General features: G+C 35.5%; 1 protein-coding gene and 4 long non-coding RNA genes across 6 annotated transcripts; 2 read left to right on the forward strand and 3 right to left on the reverse strand.

Moving 5' to 3' along the window:
* The first annotated feature begins 692 nt into the window (after window positions 1–692).
* On the forward strand, window positions 693–8,314 carry LOC149610444 (uncharacterized). The gene is made up of 4 exons (XR_016376750.1): window positions 693–848; window positions 4,180–4,776; window positions 5,105–7,276; window positions 8,099–8,314. It is a non-coding gene; the product is annotated as an uncharacterized LOC149610444 (long non-coding RNA).
* grp (serine/threonine-protein kinase grp) lies at window positions 1,821–3,771 on the reverse strand. Its single transcript, XM_089859386.1, has one exon. The coding sequence runs from the start codon at window positions 3,472–3,474 to the stop codon at window positions 1,990–1,992; it is 1,485 nt and encodes a 494-aa protein (XP_089715512.1). The 5' UTR covers window positions 3,475–3,771; the 3' UTR covers window positions 1,821–1,989.
* A 1,090-nt stretch (window positions 8,315–9,404) lies between the features above and the next one.
* Window positions 9,405–11,954, reverse strand: LOC149610446 (uncharacterized). The gene is made up of 3 exons (XR_016376656.1): window positions 11,689–11,954; window positions 11,152–11,348; window positions 9,405–10,568 (listed from the first exon to the last, which is right to left on the reverse strand). It is a non-coding gene; the product is annotated as an uncharacterized LOC149610446 (long non-coding RNA).
* A 201-nt stretch (window positions 11,955–12,155) lies between these two features.
* On the forward strand, window positions 12,156–14,045 carry LOC149610447 (uncharacterized). Its single transcript, XR_016376594.1, has 3 exons — window positions 12,156–12,624; window positions 12,965–13,161; window positions 13,730–14,045. It is a non-coding gene; the product is annotated as an uncharacterized LOC149610447 (long non-coding RNA).
* Window positions 14,046–17,422: 3,377 nt separating this feature from the next.
* On the reverse strand, window positions 17,423–19,352 carry LOC149610448 (uncharacterized). 2 transcript variants are annotated; one of them, XR_016376661.1, is made up of 3 exons: window positions 19,087–19,352; window positions 18,550–18,746; window positions 17,423–17,955 (listed from the first exon to the last, which is right to left on the reverse strand). It is a non-coding gene; the product is annotated as an uncharacterized LOC149610448 (long non-coding RNA). The 2 variants fall into 2 exon arrangements; XR_016376660.1 differs by lacking the exon at window positions 17,423–17,955 and having other exon boundaries at window positions 18,418–18,746.
* Window positions 19,353–22,748: the final 3,396 nt, after the last annotated feature.

Here is a 22,748-nt window from a genome sequence, read left to right on the forward strand (position 1 = left end):
TAGTGAAACATTCAGGAAATACTTCCGAAGGTTCAGATTTTAAGGATAATTTTAAATAAGCCAATCGCGTAACGCTCTGCCTTTTTATTAACAAAATTCTCGTGGCACGTTCCGTGTTGAATGCAATTTATCACGAGATTTGATAAAATTAGGCGCGCGACGTGACAATCGTGGCGCGAGACATGGAGCGTGCCACGAGAATTTTGTTAATAAAAAGGCAAGGCGTTACGCGATTGGTCGGCAGTCCTTGTTTAAAATTATCCTTCAAATCTGAACCTAATTTGAATTTTAAAATCATTCGGAGCTGGTATTTCCTGAATGTTTCACTATGCAGACTGGTCTTAAAATTGGTAGAAGAATCGATAAAAAATTACTTGATTTTCTACTTCACCCTCCCTTTAAACAAAGTACACTTTGTGTGACTTTTTAACAATTAACAATTCCCTGCCTTTGGCTGTAGACGACATGTAAATTGAGAAGCAAACTACCCTCCGCTCAACCGCCTTCAGGAACTAACTAATCAGGGAAGTGATTCTTTGCTTTTCATGCAAATGTTAATTTTCGGTACTTAAGCTAGCATCTGCTACTTTGTAAGCCTATTCATGGCTTGCTCCCTGCGCCACGGTCGCAGAGGGGTCGACAATATAGAGAGCTTTCAGTTGGAGGAGCTGAGTCTCGTGACAAAATTTACGCTGCCATATAGAGTGCTGTCAGTTGTGACGTCAGATCCAAGGTTAAACGTCACGAGTCTGCCTTTAGCAATGGGCGGCCATGACAGTTACCGTTTTTTCTTTATGGGAAAACAGCATGGGTGACGTCACACCGGCGCTTCTGACAGCACTCTATTGGTGGGTTTAAAGCGGGAATGAAGCTGAGACCACCCGGGCCAATATGCCTACCAGAAAAGCGGTAAGACTTGGGAGGGTGTGACGTACTTACGTACTACTATCCCATCTGAAAGCTCTCTATAGAGTGCTGTCAGAAGCGCCGGTGTGACGTCACCCATGCGGTTTTCCCATAAAGAAAAAACGGTAACTGTCATGGCCGCCCATTGCTAAAGGCAGACTCGTGACGTTTAACCTTGGATCTGACGTCACAACTGACAGCACTCTATTGTGGGATAAAGGAGGGCTTCTCATATTACACGGCGCAAGAAAGTTTCAACGAAGTGTACTTTTTGTTGTTTATATCTATACACTTTTGGTGTTAGGCAGTGACTGTGACATTTTCTGTTCTTGTGTACAGGACTTTTCTATTATATTGTTTGAACCATACGTTTATATAAAAGATATGTTCCATAAGTATGACACTAGGTAATGCTAGAGCCATTTCGAGAACGACGCGAGAATTGACTACACTCGGTTAATTTTGCAGTCCTGTCCACATCACCAGGGGTCGCTTTACGAGAATCTATGAGGTACACTTAGGTCACTTCGTGACAAGCTCTTAGTAACAAACTTATTGGAACATATCTTATGAACTTATGTTTGAACTATACTTAATGTGTAAAAGCATAAGTTTATAAGTTATGTTCCGTAAGTGTGTCACTCGTTAATGAGAGTTTGTCATGAAGTGACGTAGGCGAAACGTCATAGATTCTTGTAAAGCGACGCCTAGTGAGGCCCTGTCAAAGGCTTAGTACAGACTAAAGAGGAGGATGGACTGCAAAACCGAGTGCAGTCAATTCTCACGTCGTTCTTGAACTAGCTCTCATTAAGCCTCTAACATTACGAAGTATGGGTAGTGACATACTTATGGAACAAATCTTATAAACTTATGGTAAAAGTGAACCTATTAAGAATTGAAGAAAGTGACAAATAATATTTTCAAACGTTTTTAATGAGCTACTCAAAAAACTTATTACATAAAAAAATGCGTTTTGGAAATAAGATTTGAGAAATTTTTATACCAGTATCTCTCTGTAGGTATAGTACATGCGTTGGTATAAAAATGAAAATACGTTTTAAATTGAGATTGTTCTTAGGATAGTTAAGGCAACGTGTTGGTGGCAATCGCAATGGGCCAAGTAACGGGACCTTTAGAAACAACTTCGTTTAAACATTCTCTTAGTTTCAAAAAGTGTCTCTTAAACTCCAGACCGTCTCCTTTCGACAACCTAAAGTCGACTAAGACATTATCATTCATGTCTAACAAAATAGCTTTGAAAACAAGCTGCATTTGTCTTTTATCACGAACTGTGATTGTTATTTGATTCGGCGTAGTTTGCTTCCAACTGTAAGTAAACTCGTCCAGAGCATTCTTCAACTTTTCTTGCGTTTCCAAAATACTAGTTTTGACAAAGAACCTTGTCATTCTTTTGACGAGCTTCTGAAGGGGTGTTTGGTTAGGACTGATCTGAGTGCAATTAAGGTTTGCCATCATTTGACTGCTTAGAATATAATTATCAGGATTAGTAGGTTGTGAGAAACTGATTCCTCGAGTTTGATCCTTGATGAGCGCTTCAATCGCGGCGTTTCCAACAACACCACCTTCTTTCGCAAAATCATTTTCTTTGAAGCGTCTGATAGGGTCAGGTTGAGAGCTTGACAATCTTGTGACTAGATCTTCGTGAGCTTGCCCCTCAATATTAGTAGTACCGCAACGGAACCTTTTACGAGGACTCGAATCTAATTTACGCAACCAACTCAGAATATCGGAGTTTTGATTCAAGTTCTTGTTAAACCAGTGGTTTTTTTTTATTTGAGGGATGGTAAACCTCTTGGTAGGCGCGGGTTGTAGGATCCTCTTTAGTAACGTTTTGATTGAGTCATTGATTTTGGTCCAGGGTGAAAGATCAAGTTTGTTCTCCTTCCAATAGTTAAATTCTTTGCAATCGTTGGCGGGTTTATCCCATGGTAATTCTCCAGCCACTAGAGTAACTAAAATCACTCCGCAACTCCATATATCTGCCGGTTCCGCGTAATATTCCTTGGTTAGTACTTCGGGAGCCGTATAAGGAAGAGTGCCACATCTTTTAGTAAGGGGTCGTTCTTTCCCCTTATAACGAAAAACAGTAGCTAATCCAAAATCTGATATTTTGAGGTTTTCATTTTCATCAAGTAATAAATTCTCCGGTTTTAAATCTCTGTGCGCAATACCGCGACTGTGAAGATATTCGACACCAGCTATGAGTTGTCGAAAATATTTTTGAGCCTCATCTTCAAGCATTCCAGTATCTGGCTCGATTCTGTCAAAAAGTTCACCCCCGGAAGCGTATTGAAGGAAAATGTAATGAGTATTACCATCGCGACGGTTTCCAAAATACTGAATGATATTTTCGTGCGTAAGCATTTTATGAATGCATATTTCTTTTCTGATAAGTTCTTCCGCGTCTTTTTGTCTACCCAAGCGTAGAACTTTAACAGCAACAGCTTCTTGGGTCGCTCTGTTTACTATAAGTTGAACTTCGCCAAATGCTCCTTCTCCCAAAGTTTGCAGTAAATCCCACCCTTCCACGAACTTAGATACGGCCATTTCGGCCAGAAGTGACGAAAATTAAAAATACTTGTTTTACAAAATTAATTTTTTTAGAAATTCAAGAGTACTCGTAGTTCCAGACGCAAGACGGGTATAAACAAACGAAAACGTGCGCTAATGTCACCGCCGTGGAGCAGACTATCGGCAAAAAGAGCGGGAAACTTAGGTCGTTTTCCATTGGCCGCTAGCACCATGGAGTAATATTTGCGGAGACCATGCTGCACAATCATAGCCCACTTGATCACGCGCACAATCAAGTACTGAGTAGATGATAAAAGCCATGGATAAAGAATGCGCATGAGGAAATATTTTTTTCACGCTGTAGGCATACACCTTCCTTTTGGTGGAAGCACTGCCATAGGGAGACTAGACGTTTCTCGTAACCCTAGACGATCGCCGCGTAAATTTTAACCGTAAAGATGGGAGCAGAAGCTAAAAATTGCCTTCTGCGAACAAGTTTGCTCCGATTTGCCAACTGCGAACGCAGTGACAAACTCACGGACACGTCCAGTAATACCTCTCCGTGACGTCATCGTCACTCGGAAAGGTAAAATTGCTTTCTTCGAACACTTTTTCACCGATTTGTCAACTGCGAACGCTTGAGCCGGTGACAGACGCACACACACAGAGACACAGATACGTCTCCAAGAATATTACTCCATTTCGGTAGATAGCTCGTAATAATTTCCTTTCTGTCAATAGAGTGCTGTCAGTTGTGACGTCAGATCCAAGGTTAAACGTCACGAGTCTGCCTTTAGCAATGGGCGGCCATGACAGTTACCGTTTTTTCTTTATGGGAAAACAGCATAGGTGACGTCACACCGGCGCTTCTGACAGCACTATTAAGGAAGCAAAGGTCATTTCATTTTTGCAAAGAGTCACGAACAGTACAGACGTTTTAGACGTTAACCCATACCTTAAAGGGAGGGTGAAGTGGAAAATGAGATTTTAAAAATCAAATTAAGTTCAGATTTTAAGGATAATTTGAAATAAGCCTCTCCGACCAACAAAATTATCGTGGCACCATGGATAAAGAATGCGCGTGAGGATATTTGTTTCACTCTACAGGATAGGCAACTCCCTATCTCCACGGAGCTGTATTGTAGAAGGAGTAGAGACTCGTAGCTTCCCCTCTATTAAAAAAAACTAGACCTTATTTGTCCATAAAAAGGGTGTATGAATTTTGACCCTCCCTCCAAACCTAGGCGAGCACATGTAAACAATAAAGATGGCCGCGAGCTACGAACGTTCAGGTGGGTTAAGCCTCGGTCTTTTGTGTATCGAGTCCGGGTGACGGGAGTTTCTCCAGGGATAAGGGAGTTGAGATGGATTGGAAATGATGATGGGCGACCTGCGGCACCGTATCTCTCCCAATGTACCTCGCGCACGCCCCTACCCTTCGGTAGGCGATTGCTAAGTGCTGCCGCGTAGCGCCATTTAATTTGTATGAGAGCTAGTTTCTATTTTTAAGATAGAGGGAGCGCCCTTTACAATTTCATCCAGTACGAGTGACGTACGACCCTACCTAACCGCTGAGGATGCTGGGAGGACTACGGTGCCGTAGGTGGGGGTACACAGGCAACGCTATAGGTATGGGGGTTTTCACTCCATTCCTCTCTCCTTCAAGGTTTCTCAAGCGTTTGCAAATCTTATTTAAATTTTTATTTTTACTATTATTTCTATTTATATTAACTATAATATGGAAAATATTCAAAGAATTAAGCCGGGAAAGAAGAAAACGACGCCTTCTTTAAAACAGGTGACGTCAGAGATTGTTTACATAGGCTCGGTTTGCGCGAAAATTGTGTGCGGAGCACTAGTACGCTTATGTCTAGAGCCCTAGAGGCCTAGTCTCTACTCCTTCTACAATACAGCTCCGTGCTATCTCGAACGACAGCTTATTCTGTATATACTCTGTTACAACATTGATTGGTAGCACGCGCAAAGCTAGGTCTCTATGTCACCTAGCTTTGTACGTGCTGACAACAGACAAAAAACTTGAGGATTTTCAGGATTTAAAATATCCGCGAGTTTTTTAGCTCGAGTGCATGGACCTTAGTTTGAAATACGTGTAGCAGGCAGGGCCGGAAATAAGCACAGGACACTGGACATTGTCCAATAAAATTTTAAAATGTCCCATAATTTTTTAAAAAACTAAGGGGGTCACTGGACATTTTGACCAATAAATTTTCCCAAGTTTTGATAGCTTGACTATGGAGATGCGACACTATTTTTGCACATTCCAGTGGACAATGTCCTATAAATTTTCCAGTCAAACAGGGGGTCACTGGACACATGTCCTATAAGAAATTTTTCTTATTTCTGGCCCTGGTAGCAGGCTGTAGGCAATTTCACACATATTTGAAACTAAGGCCTAGAGGCCCGTGCATTCGAGCTGAAAAACTCGCGGATATTCTATTTCTAAATCCTTAAAAACGTTTTTAGTCTCTTGACAGCACGTACAAAGCTAGGTTACATAGAGACCTAGCTTTGCGCGTGCTGACAACCGATGCTGTAACAAAGTATATACAGAATAAGGGAGATAGGGAGTTGCCTATACTGTAGAGTGAAAACAAATTTCCTCACGCGCATTCTTTATCTATGGTTGTGTGGTTCAATGCCGGATTACCCACTAGGCACGTGCCTAGGGGCCCTAGAGCTTAGCAGTGGACCTCCGAGCGCCCATGCTTGGTCCCCCTCCCACGAGGGTGTTGATTTGTGCTGTTTTTATTGGGTTTTGTGCTATTTTACTGAGGTTTTGTGCTGTTATATTGCGTTTTATGCCGTTTTATTGTATTTCAGTGTTGTTTTACATTGTTTTCGTGGTGTCTAATTGTATTTTATGCTGTTTTATTGTGTTTTATGCCGATTTATTGTGTTTTTGTGTTGTTTTATATTGTTTTCGTGGTGTTTAATTGTATTTTAGGCTGTTTTATTGTGTTTTATGCTGTTTTATTGTGTTTTCTTGCTAGTTTTCACGCGGTTACATTGCTTTTTATGCCGATTTACTGTGTTTTATTGTAGTTTCTGTGCGTTTTATTGTAGTTTTTGTGTGTTTTATTGCAGTTTTTGTGTTTTATTGTAATTTCTGTGTGTTTTATTGTAGTTTCTGTGTGTTTTATTGTAGTTTCTGTGTGTTTTATTGTAGTTTTTGGGCGTTTTATTGTAGTTTTTTTTATTTTTTTTAATGTGTGTTTTATGTAGTTTTATTGTAGTTTATGTGTGTTTTATTCTAGTTTTTGTGTGTTTTATTGTAGTTTCTGTGTGTTTTATTGTAGTTTCTGTGTGTTTTATTGTAGTTTTTGAGCGTTTTATTGTAGTTTATGAGCTTTTTATTGTAGTTTTTGTATGTTTAATTGTAGTTTTTGTGCGTTTTATTGTAGTTTTTGTGTGTTTTATTGTAGTTTTTGTGTTTTATTGTAGTTTCTGTGTGTTTTATTGTAGTTTCTGTGTGTTTTATTGTAGTTTTTGTGTGTTTTATTGTAGTTTTTGTGCGTTTTATTGTAATTTTTGTGCGTTTTATTGTAGTTTTTGGGAGTTTTATTGTAGTTTTTTGAGCGTTTTATTGTATTTTTTGTGTGTTTTATTGTAGTTTTTGTGTGTTTTATTATAGTTTTTGTGTTTTATGTGGTTTGAAGGTAGAGAGAAATGGCTGATCGTCGGCGTAAATTACTTCATAACCAAGTGATTTCCAAGAGCAGAGCGGGAAACGATCTTAACTCCACAAGACCACGATGCCGATCAAAGAATTGAAAGAAAGAACTTTCGTCTAATCCGGGGCCTAGATTGATTAAAACCGGTAAGTGTTCAATACTTCGGGCGCGTCAAATGTACGAGTATAAAAACGTTTTCAAGGAGGTGTTTTTGCAATAATAATTGCGGAAGTTGATGAATTTAGATCCTTAAGAGAAAAAGACTACAGTTTTTAGTAGACAAAATTTCCTAACCGGTGAATATTCTCTAACCTGAAGAAAAGAGAGGACCCGTTTCAAAACTCTCCCGGGCTCAAGGAATGCTTTTAGTGAAAGGCAAACGGTGGTTTGTTGTCCAATTCTCTTTAGTTATCAGACTGTTGAGGCCGCAATTCTTGAATCTAATAATCAGCCGGGAGTGTGGCGCACTCCTGTAAGCCAAGCTTCTGGGCGGCAAAGTTTGAGGGAATAAGATCCTACCCTATAGGTGCCGACTGCCCCGTGTCCGCCGGAGGTGACTTGACCCCCACAACCCTTCCGTCACCTCCCAAGTAAACCTCATTTACTTCCCAGATTATTCACATAATTAAACCTGATTAATCGCGTCCTTGTCGCGGACGTAAGAGCCCACTTTACATTGAACCCCCCCCAAAAAAAACTAATAATCAAACTAACAAGGGAGATGGTTTTGAGTACGTGTCGGGGGGCTGTCCGAACCGTGGGGCAAACGACGGTCTTCCTCACAGAACTTATCTTTGCGGTTGGGTAAAAAAGAAAGGGGGGGGGAGTTCGGAAAGCCCCTTTGACTTCTGATATTTGTTACTGAGTTTCAGTTTAAAATTAAATTGCTAATTAAAGCATTCCAAGTATTAATACTAGTGTTTATGACGACGATAATGAGTTAAAAATGAACTTTTCTAATTTTGAAGAAAAATACAAGCATCTGCTGCATTATGAGCCTATTGACGTCTTCTTCCCAGTGCCAAGCAGAGGGGACGGGGCCGACGCCATTCAGTGATAAAGGAGGGCTTCTCATATCACACGACGCGAGCATCTTTCAACGAAGTTTACTTTTTGTTTTTATATCTATATACTTTTGTTTATATTTCATAAATGTACTATAGAATAAATAAATTGTTCGTCGATTTAATGAATCTCATTTTTTATTCCTTTTCTTATCAATTAAGTTACAGGCATATACAGGATTTTAAAATGGATTAATTAGATTAAAATGGATTGGGATTATGGGTTAATTAGAGGTTCACGGTAATCACTTTAGCATTGTTCAAGGCAGCGCGTCGAGGGGCTATTAACTAATGAAAATTTTCTTTCATTGGTGATTTTTATTGATGCTTTAAAAAAGGATAGGGATTCATTGGTGATTTAAAATGTATGGGGATTAATGGTTGCGTCTGGATTACGAGTAATAATCGAGGGGCTACTCACTAAAAACTCGCTAGCGATTTTAAACGGGATTGGGATTATGGGTAACTTAGGGGTTACGGGTTAATATTATTTTACTAGTTATGAACGGATAATTAAGCATTGACACATTTGCCACTAGGGGCGCTGTATACGTAGTTACGTATTTACTGACATCTAAAACATGATAAAATTCTATTAGACTTTCGTGTAAGCAATAGATAGTTCATACATTGCCGCTAGGGGCGCTGTATACGTAGTTACGTATTTACTGACATCTAAAACATGATAAAATTCTGCTAGACAATTCGTGTAAGCAAAGTATAGTTCATAAATTGCCGGTAGGGGCGCTGTATACGTAGTTACGTATTTACTGACATCTAATACATAAAGAAATTTTCCGCTAGGGGCGCTGTCTATAGTATTATATAGGCCTAACGGTGTGTTCTCTTATTTTAATTAGCGCCCACGTGACACTTCGAAGCGCCCCCAACGACGGAATTTACTATAAAACTCGGACGCCACTTGTCCAGTTCTCTTTTCTCTCTGCGCCGGCGATCAGTCAACATCGTTCCTTGATCAGCTCCTCGTCATGCTGACATTCGAAGGCAATATTGGATGGAAAGCCACGTTTTACGCCGATGTTGGGACGTGACTCTAAGCTCTCCGCCATTGAATGTCCATTAGAACGTTGAAATCAACGCGAAAGGTTAAGCCTAGTACGGTATGTGTGAGTCTTTCAATAATCCAAAGCCATCCAGCTAGCATTTTATTATTTTAATAAATCCTAGAGTTTAAATTATTTAGGTAGAGTTAATTGTTAGTTAATTATGTTTATTTATTGAAAATTAACTACAATATGAAAAAATTTCCAGACGAGAGGTCAGTTAGACAAGGCTTAATTTAGAACATCTTTAATCATGTACTTCGGTTCATATTAGGGGAAATTAAATTCATTATTTATTTTAAATAATAAACCTCGACTGTTTGCAAATTAGGTTTCATTTAACGGCGCGAAACTATATTACCTAAAATGAGTAACGCATGGTTTAACCGGGCCAGATTAGGTTGCACTAGGCTAGGCTAAACCTTTTATAAAAATTTATCCGGGCCTGGCACTAATCTCTAAGCTTTTACTTTATGCCGTCATTTTAATTTAAATTAATGAGCGTATTTTTCAATTATTACGCGTAAATTATAGATTTGAGATTCTAAAATTTCATTCGTGGCACAATTTAATTATTTTAGATAATGAACCACGCTATATTTAATAATAAATTAAATGGTTTAAATTAATTAGTGTTAACTGTAAATAAATTATAATTAATTATACAAATTAAGTCAATTTAATTATTTTAAAATGAGCCACGAACGCCAAGTTAAGGCTTGAGATTTTTAATTTATATTTACTGGAATATTTTACGTAGTTTTTTTTTCTTAAATTATTTTAATCTATGGTTGTGTTTCCGTGAGTTATTACTTACTATTTTGTTAGGACCTTAAGTACCCGTTTAATTCTGATATGGAAATTGCTTAATATTTAATTCAATTCTTAAATTCTATTTATGGGAATATTTTACTTGGTTTTTTTCTTAAATTATTATTTTGCTAGGACGTTAAAGTAGCCCTTTAATTCTGATTTAGCTTAATATTTAGTGATTTTTAAATTTTGTTTTTGGGAATATTTTACAAAGTTTTTCTTCAATAATTTACGGAAACAAAACCATAGATTAAAATAATTTTTTGGTTTGGACCCCTCTAATTCTTATTAATATTTGCTATTAATATATTTTCATTTTTAGACGCGATGTTCTTGGATGTTCTGTTGCTGGTCATTCGAAGACTTTTCCTAGCAGATGACTTCAACCTTGCTCATTCCAGTTGACATCTTCCTTGGATTTGCGATACAAGATGTTTTCAACCTGATGTGGCCTTGCAACCATTCTCTCCAATTACTGGCGATGATCATAACCGAATCTAGAAAATTCAAATTTTTATTAGAATTATACTTGCAACTACTTAGTTTCTTTTACGCGTTCAAACTTTAATTTACGTTACACTTTATATTATTTTTTGTTGAAAATTTTTGTAAAGACCTAATTTTTTTACTTTTTGTTCAATAAATTTTGCCTTAAACCACTTTTTTTGTTTTCTTAGAAATTATTTGATTAAGAGGGAAGGTTTGAATTTTTTAGCTCTAAACAGATAGCCTATTTTTTGGGGAGCCTAATTTTTGGGGACCCTCTTTTAAGATTCTTTTAGCTTATATGAAAAAAAATTGTTATAAAACGAAAAAAATGGGAAAAAATTGTTTTAGAAAGTAAAAAAGCCTAAAAAAGGGGCTCAAAAATACTACCCTAAGTCCAGACCCTAAAAAATTCAAGCCATCCCTCTTAGCCAAACTATTTCAAGAAAACAAATAACGTGAGGCAAGATAAAAATTCTTTATTGAGAAAAAAACAATTGAGGTGTTTACAAAAATTTTCTACAAAAAAAAAATTTAAAGTGTTCCATAAATTAAAATTTGACCGCGTAAAATTAAAAGAGGTAGGCTAGTTACCGATTAAATTTAAAAATAAAATTAAGTTCATTAGCGGAAAAACTTCACGGTCCAATCAGTTTGAAGGCCTCGTGTTTCGAAAATCCAAGAAAGATGTCATCTGGATTGAGGGTCCTTAACATCGGATGAACTTCCAAGTCTACTTGAAAACGTCTCTGAATGACCAGCAACAGATCATCCAGGAAAATCATTCGCGTCTAAAAATAAAAATAAATTAATAACAAATAATAAGGCAATTCCTAATTTTAAAATAAATTCTACTTTAAGCATAACAAAATAATAATTTACCGAAATAATCCCATACATTTAAATAATTAGCGAAATTCTGGCGATATATTGCTAAGATTTTTTTTAATAATCTAAGCTAACTTTCTTAAGCCTTGTTCAAATGTCTTGACCTCGTGGTCGTGGTTTATTTAAATTTAAAATTATTATTTAATAGACTGAATTTACGTAAATAATAATAATTAACTGCCTGTTTCATTAAAACTACTGAATTTATTAAAACAATAAGCTAATTATTATTAAAAGGCTTACATTTGCTGCGCATTAAGAAGTTTGTTCACTCCAACATGGCCGTGATAAATTGATTCCAAAAGAACATTCAATGGCGGATAAGGACTCTAGATTCTGGATTTATTCCTTGACGGCGAAAAGAAAAATGGCTGATCGTCGGCGAAAGGCCTGATTTCCAAGAGCAGCGCATCAAACGATCTTGACTCCACGACGCCAATCAAAGAAAGAAATTTCGGGAGGTTACTCTAGAACAAAGGTCTTTCCCGCAAGATTACAGCCTCAAGGTGTTAAAAGCAGACGACACTAATTGGTGTAAATTCAACCAAGGAGTAATACCGTTTTCCCGTTGGCCTATTCCATGGAGTAATTTTCTTGGAGCGAAAATGAAAGTTTCCTTAAAATTCCATAAAATTTGTCTGTTTCCTGCAATCTGCCACCATGGAGTAATATTGCAGGAAACAGACAAATTTTGTGGAGTTTTACGGAAAATTTCATTTTCGCTCAAGAAAATTACTCCATGGAAAAGGACAAAGGAAGGTATGGAGCAATATTGCACGAGACACCAAATATTATGGAATTTAAAAGAAAGTTTCCTTCTCGCTCCAAGAAAATTACTCCATGGAATAGGCCAACGGAAAAACGGTATTACTCCTTGGTTGAATTTACACCAATTAGTGTCGTCTGCTTTTAACACCTTGAGGATGTAATCTTGCGGGAAAGACCTTTGTTCTAGAGTAACCTCCCGAAATTTCTTTCTTTGATTGGCGTCGTGGAGTCAAGATCGTTTGATGCGCTGCTCTTGGAAATCAGGCCTTTCGCCGACGATCAGCCATTTTTCTTTTCGCCGTCAAGGAATAAATCCAGAATCTAGAGTCCTTATCCGCCATTGAATGTTCTTTTGGAATCAATTTATCACGGCCATGTTGGAGTGAACAAACTTCTTAATGCGCAGCAAACGTAAGCCTTTTAATAATAATTAGCTTATTGTTTTAATAAATTCAGTAGTTTTAATGAAACAGGCAGTTAATTATTATTATTTACGTAAATTCAGTCTATTAAATAATAATTTTAAATTTAAATAAACCACGACCACGAGGTCAAGACATTTGAACAAGGCTTAAGAAAGTTAGCTTAGATTATTAAAAAAAATCTTAGCAATATATCGCCAGAATTTCGCTAATTATTTAAATGTATGGGATTATTTCGGTAAATTATTATTTTGTTATGCTTAAAGTAGAATTTATTTTAAAATTAGGAATTGCCTTATTATTTGTTATTAATTTATTTTAATTTTTAGACGCGAATGATTTTCCTGGATGATCTGTTGCTGGTCATTCAGAGACGTTTTCAAGTAGACTTGGAAGTTCATCCGATGTTAAGGACCCTCATTCCAGATGACATCTTTCTTGGATTTTCGAAACACGAGGCCTTCAAACTGATTGGACCGTGAAGTTTTTCCGCTAATGAACTTAATTTTATTTTTAAATTTAATCGGTAACTAGACTACCTCTTTCAATTTTACGCGGTCAAATTTTAATTTATGGAACACTTTAAATTTTTTTTTGTAGAAAATTTTTGTAAACACCTCAATTGTTTTTTTCTCAATAAAGAATTTTTATCTTGCCTCACGTTATTTGTTTTCTTGAAATAGTTTGGCTAAGAGGGATGGCTTGAATTTTTTAGGGTCTGGACTTAGGGTAGTATTCTTGAGCCCCTTTTTTAGGCTTTTTTACTTTCTAAAACAATTTTTGCCCATTTTTTTCGTTTTAAAACAATTTTTTTCATATAAGCTAAAAGAATCTTAAAAGAGGGTCCCCCCAAAAAATAGGCTATCTGTTTAGAGCTAAAAAATTCAAACCTTCCCTCTTAATCAAATAATTTCTAAGAAAACAAAAAAAGTGGTTTAAGGCAAAATTTATTGAACAAAAAGTAAAAAAATTAGGTCTTTACAAAAATTTTCAACAAAAAATAATATAAAGTGTGACGTAAATTAAAGTTTGAACGCGTAAAAAGAAACTAAGTAGTTGCAAGTATAATTCTAATAAAAATTTGAATTTTCTAGATTCGGTTATGATCATCGCCAGTAATTGGAGAGAATGGTTGCAAGGCCACATCAGGTTGAAAACATCTTGTATCGCAAATCCAAGGAAGATGTCAACTGGAATGAGCGTCTTTAACAGCGGATGAGCTCCAGAGTTTATCAAAGGTTGAAATCATCTATTAGAAAAAGTCTCTGAATGACCAGCAACAGAATATCCAAGAAAATCAGTCACATCTAAAAATGAAAATATATTTATAACAAATATTAATTCATCGCCTAGTTAGAATTAAAGGGGTCCTAACAAAAAATAATCTATGGTAATGTTTCCGTAAATTATTGAAGGAATATTTCGTTAAATATTTCCATATATATCACACTAAATATTAAGCCATTACGAAATCGGAATTGAAGGGCTACTTTAAGGTTCTAGCAAAATAATCATTAACGGAAAGAATACCTTAGATAAAAATAATTTAAGAAAAAAAACTAAAATATTCCCTTCGGAAAATTTAATAATCGCACTAAATATTAAGCCATTTCCAAACCAGAATTAAAGGGCTGCTTTAAGGTCTTAGCAAAATTATGATTTACGGAAACAGAATCATAGATTAAAATGATTTAAGTAAAAGCTAAGTAATATATTCCCATAAGAAGAAATTAAGAAACTCAAGCCTTAACTTCGCCTGCACGGTTCATTTTAGGATTATTAAAAGGACTTAATTTGCACTAATTTATTATCAATTAACCCTAATTTATTTAAACTATTTAATTAAATACCGCCATAAAGAAATTTTAAAATCTCAAATATTTAAAATAACGAGTTTATTTTTAACTTTTGCGCTCAAATTAACTTGAATTAAAATGCCGGCATAAAATAAAAGCTTAGAGATTAGTGCCAGGCCCGGATAAATTTTTTTAAATGTTTAGCCTAGTGCAGCTTAATCTCGCCCCGTTAAATCATACACGAGACTTATTTTAGCTTCGCGCCGTTAAATGAGACCTAATTTGCAATCAGTCGAGGTTTAATATTTAAAATAGATAAGGAATTTAATTTCCCCTAATATAAGCCGAAGTGCTAGATTTAAGATGTTCTAAATTAAGCCTTGTCTAACTGACCTCGTTTCTGGAAATTTCTTCATATTGTAGTTAATTTTCAATAAATAAACATGATTAACTCTACCTAAATAATTGAAACTCTAGGATTTAATAAAATGCTAGCTGTATGGCTTTGGATTATTGAAAGACTTGCACACATACCGTACTAGGCTTAGCCTTTCGCGTTCATTTCAACGTTCTAATGGACGTTCAATGGCGGAGAGCTTAGAGTCACGTCCCAACATCGGCGTAAAACGTGGCTTTCCATCCAATATTGCCTTCGAATGTCAGCATGACGAGGAGCTGATCAAGGAACGATGTTGACTGATCGCCGGCGCAGAGAGAAAAGAGAACTGGACAAGTGGCGTCCGAGTTTTATAGTAAATTCCGTCGTTGGGGGCGCTTCGAAGTGTCACGTGGGTGCTAATTCAAATAAGAGAACACACCGTTAGGCCTATATAATACTATAGACAGCGCCCCTAGCGGAAAATTTCTTTATGTATTAGATGTCAGTAAATACGTAACTAAGTATACAGCGCCCATAGCGGCAATTTATGAACTATACTTTGCTTACACGAATTGTCTAGCAGAATTTTATCATGTTTTAGATGTCAGTAAATACGTAACTACGTATACAGCGCCCCTAGCGGCAATGTATGAACTATCTATTGCTTACACGAAAGTCTAATAGAATTTTATCATGTTTTAGATGTCAGTAAATACGTAACTACGTATACAGCGCCCCTAGTGGCAAATGTGTCAATGCTTAATTATCCGTTCATAACTAGTAAAATAATATTAACCCGTAACCCCTAAGTTACCCATAATCCCAATCCCGTTTAAAATCGCTAGCGAGTTTTTAGTGAGTAGCCCCTCGATTATTACTCGTAATCCAGACGCAACCATTAATCCCCATACATTTTAAATCACCAATGAATCCCTATCCTTTTTTAAAGCATCAATAAAAATCACCAATGAAAGAAAATTTTCATTAGTGAACAGCCCCTCGACCCCTTTTAAAATCATACATATGCCTGTAACTTTATTGACAAGAAAAGCAATAAGAAATGAGATTCATTAAATTGACGAACAATTATTTTATTTTATTTATTCCATTGTACACTTATAAAGTATAAACAAAAGTATATAGACATAAAAACAAAAAGGACGCTTCGTTGAAACTTGCTCGCACCGCGTAATACGAGAAGCCCTCCTTTATCCCATTGCCGCTAGGGGCGCTGTATACGTAGTTACGTATTTACTGACATCTAAAACATGATAAAATTCTGCTAGACTCTCGTGCAAGCAAAATATAGTTCATAAATTGCCGCTAGGGGCGCTGAATACGTAGTTACGTATTTACTGACATCTAAAACATGATAAAATTCTGCTAGACACTCGTGTAAGCAAAATATAGTTCATAAATTGCCGCTAGGGGCGCTGTATACGTAGTTACGTATTTACTGACATCTAAACCATGATAGAATTCTGCTAGACAGTCGTGTAAGCAATAGATAGTTCATAAATTGCCGCTAGGGGCGCTGTATACGTAGTTACGTATTTACTGACATCTGGTACATGAAGAAATTTGCCGCTAGGGGCACTGTGTTTAATATTATATAGGCCTAACGGTGTGTTCTCTTATTTGAACTAGCGCCCACGTGATACGTCGAAACGCCCCCAACGACGGAATTTACTATAAAACTCGGACGCCACTTGTCCAGGTTTCTTTGCTCTCTGCGCAGGCGACCAGTCAACATCGTTCCTTGATCAACTCCTCGTAATCCTGACTTTCGAAGGCAGTATTGGATGGAAAGCCACGTTTTACGCCGATATTGGGACGTGACTCTAAGCTCTCCGCCATTGAACGTCCATTAGAACGTTGAAATGAACGCGAAAGGCTAAGCCTAGTACGGTATGTGTGCAAGTCTTTCAATAATCCAAAGCCATACAGCTAGCATTTTATTAAATCCTAGAGTTTCAATTATTTAGGTAGAGTTAATCATGTTTATTTATTGAAAATTAACTACAATATGAAGAAATTTCCAGAAACGAGGTCAGTTAGACAAGGCTTAATTTAGAACATCTTAAATCTAGCACTTCGGCTTATATTAGGGGAAATTAAATTCCTTATCTATTTTAAATATTAAACCTCGACTGATTGCAAATTAGGTCTCATTTAACGGCGCGAAGCTAAAATAAGTCTCGTGTATGATTTAACGGGGCGAGATTAAGCTGCACTAGGCTAAACATTTAAAAAAATTTATCCGGGCCTGGCACTAATCTCTAAGCTTTTATTTTATGCCGGCATTTTAATTCAAGTTAATTTGAGCGCAAAAGTTAAAAATAAACTCGTTATTTTAAATATTTGAGATTTTAAAATTTCTTTATGGCGGTATTTAATTAAATAGTTTAAATAAATTAGGGTTAATTGATAATAAATTAGTGCAAATTAAGTCCTTTTAATAATCCTAAAATGAACCGTGCAGGCGAAGTTAAGGCTTGAGATTCTTAATTTCTTATGGGAATATATTACTTAGCTTTTTTTTAAATCATTTTAATCTATGATTCTGTTTCCGTAAATCATAATTTTGCTAGGACCTTAAAGCAGCCCTTTAATTCTGGTTTGGAAATGGCTTAATATTTAGTGCGATTATTAAATTTTCCGAAGGGAATATTTTAGTTTTTTTTCTTAAATTATTTTTATCTAAGGTATTCTTTCCGTTAATGATTATTTTGCTAGGACCTTAAAGTAGCCCTTCAATTCCGATTTCGTAATGGCTTAATATTTAGTGTGATTTTATTTATGGAAATATTTAACGAAATATTCCTTCAATAATTTACGGAAACATTACCATAGATTATTTTTTTGTTAGGACCCCTTTAATTCTAACTAGGCGATGAATTAATATTTGTTATAAATATATTTTCATTTTTAGATGTGACTGATTTTCTTGGATATTCTGTTGCTGGTCATTCAGAGACGTTTTCTAATAGATGATTTCAACCTTTGATAAACTCTGGAGCTCATCCGCTGTTAAAGACGCTCATTCCAGTTGACATCTTCCTTGGATTTGCGATACAAGATGTTTTCAACCTGATGTGGCCTTGCAACCATTCTCTCCAATTACTGGCGATGATCATAACCGAATCTAGAAAATTCAAATTTTTATTAGAATTATACTTGCAACTACTTAGTTTCTTTTTACGCGTTCAAACTTTAATTTACGTCACACTTTATATTATTTTTTGTTGAAAATTTTTGTAAAGACCTAATTTTTTTACTTTTTGTTCAATAAATTTTGCCTTAAACCACTTTTTGTTTTCTTAGAAATTATTTGATTAAGAGGGAAGGTTTGAATTTTTTAGCTCTAAACAGATAGCCTATTTTTTGGGGGGACCCTCTTTTAAGATTCTTTTAGCTTATATGAAAAAAATTGTTTTAAAACGAAAAAAATGGGCAAAAATTGTTTTAAAAAGTAAAAAAAGCCTAAAAAGGGGCTTAAAAAGTAAAAAAAGCCTAAAAAGGGGCTTAAAAATACTACCCTAAGTCCAGACCCTAAAAAATTCAAGCCATCCCTCTTAGCCAAACTATTTCAAGAAAACAAATAACGTGAGGCAAGATAAAAATTCTTTATTGAGAAAAAACAATTGAGGTGTTTACAAAAATTTTCTACAAAAAAAATTTAAAGTGTTCCATAAATTAAAATTTGACCGCGTAAAATTAAAAGAGGTAGGCTAGTTACCGATTAAATTTAAAAATACAATTAAGTTCATTAGCGGAAAAACTTCACGGTCCAATCAGTTTGAAGGCCTCGTGTTTCGAAAATCCAAGAAAGATGTCATCTGGATTGAGGGTCCTTAACATCGGATGAACTTCCAAGTCTACTTGAAAACGTCTCTGAATGACCAGCAACAGATCATCCAGGAAAATCATTCGCGTCTAAAAATTAAAATAAATTAATAACAAATAATAAGGCAATTCCTAATTTTAAAATAAATTCTACTTTAAGCATAACAAAATAATAATTTACCGAAATAATCCCATACATTTAAATAATTAGCGAAATTCTGGCGATATATTGCTAAGATTTTTTTTAATAATCTAAGCTAACTTTCATAAGCCTTGTTCAAATGTCTTGACCTCGTGGTCGTGGTTTATTTAAATTTAAAATTATTATTTAATAGACTGAATTTACGTAAATAATAATAATTAACTGCCTGTTTCATTAAAACTACTGAATTTATTAAAACAATAAGCTAATTATTATTAAAAGGCTTACATTTGCTGCGCATTAAGAAGTTTGTTCACTCCAACATGGCCGTGATAAATTGATTCCAAAAGAACATTCAATGGCGGATAAGGACTCTAGATTCTGGATTTATTCCTTGACGGCGAAAAGAAAAATGGCTGATCGTCGGCGAAAGGCCTGATTTCCAAGAGCAGCGCATCAAACGATCTTGACTCCACGACGCCAATCAAAGAAAGAAATTTCGGGAGGTTACTCTAGAACAAAGGTCTTTCCCGCAAGATTACAGCCTCAAGGTGTTAAAAGCAGACGACACTAATTGGTGTAAATTCAACCAAGGAGTAATACCGTTTTCCCGTTGGCCTATTCCATGGAGTAATTTTCTTGGAGCGAAAATGAAAGTTTCCTTAAAATTCCATAAAATTTGTCTGTTTCCTGCAATCTGCCACCATGGAGTAATATTGCAGGAAACAGACAAATTTTGTGGAGTTTTACGGAAAATTTCATTTTCGCTCCAAGAAAATTACTCCATGGAATAGGCCAACGGAAAAACGGTATTACTCCTTGGTTGAATTTACACCAATTAGTGTCGTCTGCTTTTAACACCTTGAGGATGTAATCTTGCGGGAAAGACCTTTGTGCCGGGAGTGTGGCGCACTCCTGTAAGCCAAGCTACTGGGCGGCAAAGTTTGAGGGAATAAGACACATGTCGGCGATCCTACCCTATAGTTGCCGACTGCCCCGTGTCCGCCGGAGGTGACTTGACCCCCACACCCCGTCCGTCACCTCCCAAGTAAACCTCATTTCCTTCCCCTGCTTACACTCCTACTGAAACCTGATTAATCACATCCTTGCCGCGGTCCATAGACCCTATTCGCATTGAAACCTCAAAAAAAAAAAAAAAAAAAAAGACCTTTGTTCTAGAGTAACCTCCCGAAATTTCTTTCTTTGATTGGCGTCGTGGAGTCAAGATCGTTTGATGCGCTGCTCTTGGAAATCAGGCCTTTCGCCGACGATCAGCCATTTTTCTTTTCGCCGTCAAGGAATAAATCCAGAATCTAGAGTCCTTACCCGCCATTGAATGTTCTTTTGGAATCAATTTATCACGGCCATGTTGGAGTGAACAAACTTCTTAATGCGCAGCAAATGTAAGCCTTTTAATAATAATTAGCTTATTGTTTTAATAAATTCAGTAGTTTTAATGAAACAGGCAGTTAATTATTATTATTTACGTAAATTCAGTCTATTAAATATTAATTTTATATTTTAAATAAACCACGACCACGAGGTTAAGACATTTGAACAAGGCTTAAGAAAGTTAGCTTAGATTATTAAAAAAAATCCTAGCAATATATCGCCAGAATTTCGCTAATTATTTAAATGTATGGGATTATTTCGGTAAATTATTATTTTGTTATGCTTAAAGTAGAATTTATTTTAAAATTAGGAATTGCCTTATTATTTGTTATTAATTTATTTTAATTTTTAGACGCGAATGATTTTCCTGGATGATCTGTTGCTGGTCATTCAGAGACGTTTTCAAGTAGACTTGGAAGTTCATCCGATGTTAAGGACCCTCATTCCAGATGACATCTTTCTTGGATTTTCGAAACACGAGGCCTTGAAACTGATTGGACCGTGAAGTTTTTCCGCTAATGAACTTAATTTTATTTTTAAATTTAGTTGGTAACTAGCCTACCTCTTTTAATTTTACGCGGCCAAATTTTAATTTATGGAACACTTTAAATTTTTTTTTGTAGAAAATTTTTGTAAACACCTCAATTGTTCTTTTTTCTCAATAAAGAATTTTTATCTTGCCTCACGTTATTTGTTTTGTTGAAATAGTTTGGATAAGAGGGATGACTTGAATTTTTTAGGGTCTGGACTTAGGGTAGTATTTTTGAGCCCCTTTTTTAGGCTTTTTTTACTTTTTAAAACAATTTTTGCCCATTTTTTTAGTTTTAAAACAATTTTTTTCATATAAGCTAAAAGAATCTTAAAAGAGGGTCCCCAAAAAATAGGCTATCTGTTTAGAGCTAAAAAATTCAAACCTTCCCTCTTAATCAAATAATTTCTAAGAAAACAAAAAAAGTGGTTTAAGGCAAAATTTATTGAACAAAAAGTAAAAAAATTAGGTCTTTACAAAAATTTTCAACAAAAAATAATATAAAGTGTGACGTAAATTAAAGTTTGAACGCGTAAAAAGAAACTAAGTAGTTGCAAGTATAATTCTAATAAAAATTTGAATTTTCTAGATTCGGTTATGATCATCGCCAGTAATTGGAGAGAATGGTTGCAAGGCCACATCAGGTTGAAACATCTTGTATCGCAAATCCAAGGAAGATGTCAACTGGAATGAGCAAGGTTGAAGTCATTTGCTAGGAAAAGTCTTCGAATGACCAGCAACAGAACATCCAAGAACATCGCGTCTAAAAATGAAAATATATTAATAGCAAATATTAATAAGAATTAGAGGGGTCCAAACAAAAAAATTATTTTAATCTATGGTTTTGTGTCCGTAAATTATTGAAGAAAAACTTTGTAAAATATTCCCAAAAACAAAATTTAAAAATCACTAATTATTAAGCTAAATCAGAATTAAAGGGCTACTTTAACGTCCTAGCAAAATAATAATTTAAGAAAAAAACCAAGTAAAATATTCCCATAAATAGAATTTAAGAATTGGATTAAATATTAAGCAATTTCCATATCAGAATTAAACGGGTACTTAAGGTCCTAACAAAATAGTAAGTAATGACTCACGGAAACACAACCATAGATTAAAATAATTTAAGAAAAAAAACTACGTAAAATATTCCAGTAAATATAAATTAAAAATCTCAAGCCTTAACTTGGCGTTCGTGGCTCATTTTAAAATAATTAAATTGACTTAATTTGCATAATTAATTATAATTTATTTACAGTTAACACTAATTAATTTAAACCATTTAATTTATTATTAAATAGAGCGTGGTTCATTATCTAAAATAATTAAATTGTGCCACGAATGAAATTTTAGAATCTCAAACCTTTAATTTACGCGTAATAATTGCAAAATACCCTCATTAATTTAAATTAAAATGACGGCATAAAGTAAAAGCTTAGAGATTAGTGCCAGGCCCGGATAAATTTTTATAAAAGGTTTAGCCTAGCCTAGTGCAACCTAATCTGGCCCGGTTAAACCATGCGTTACTCATTTTAGGTAATATAGTTTCGCGCCGTTAAATGAAACCTAATTTGCAAACAGTCGAGGTTTATTATTTAAAATAAATAATGAATTTAATTTCCCCTAATATGAACCGAAGTACATGATTAAAGATGTTCTAAATTAAGCCTTGTCTAACTGACCTCTCGTCTGGAAATTTTTTCATATTGTAGTTAATTTTCAATAAATAAACATAATTAACTAACAATTAACTCTACCTAAATAATTTAAACTCTAGGATTTATTAAAATAATAAAATGCTAGCTGGATGGCTTTGGATTATTGAAAGACTCACACATACCGTACTAGGCTTAACCTTTCGCGTTGATTTCAACGTTCTAATGGACATTCAATGGCGGAGAGCTTAGAGTCACGTCCCAACATCGGCGTAAAACGTGGCTTTCCATCCAATATTGCCTTCGAATGTCAGCATGACGAGGAGCTGATCAAGGAACGATGTTGACTGATCGCCGGCGCAGAGAGAAAAGAG

Source organism: Phalangium opilio, unplaced genomic scaffold (genome assembly GCF_054372755.1).
Source record: "Phalangium opilio isolate 3A_F unplaced genomic scaffold, DU_Popi_V2 ptg000329l_1, whole genome shotgun sequence".
Classification (NCBI taxonomy): Eukaryota; Metazoa; Arthropoda; class Arachnida; order Opiliones; family Phalangiidae; genus Phalangium; species Phalangium opilio.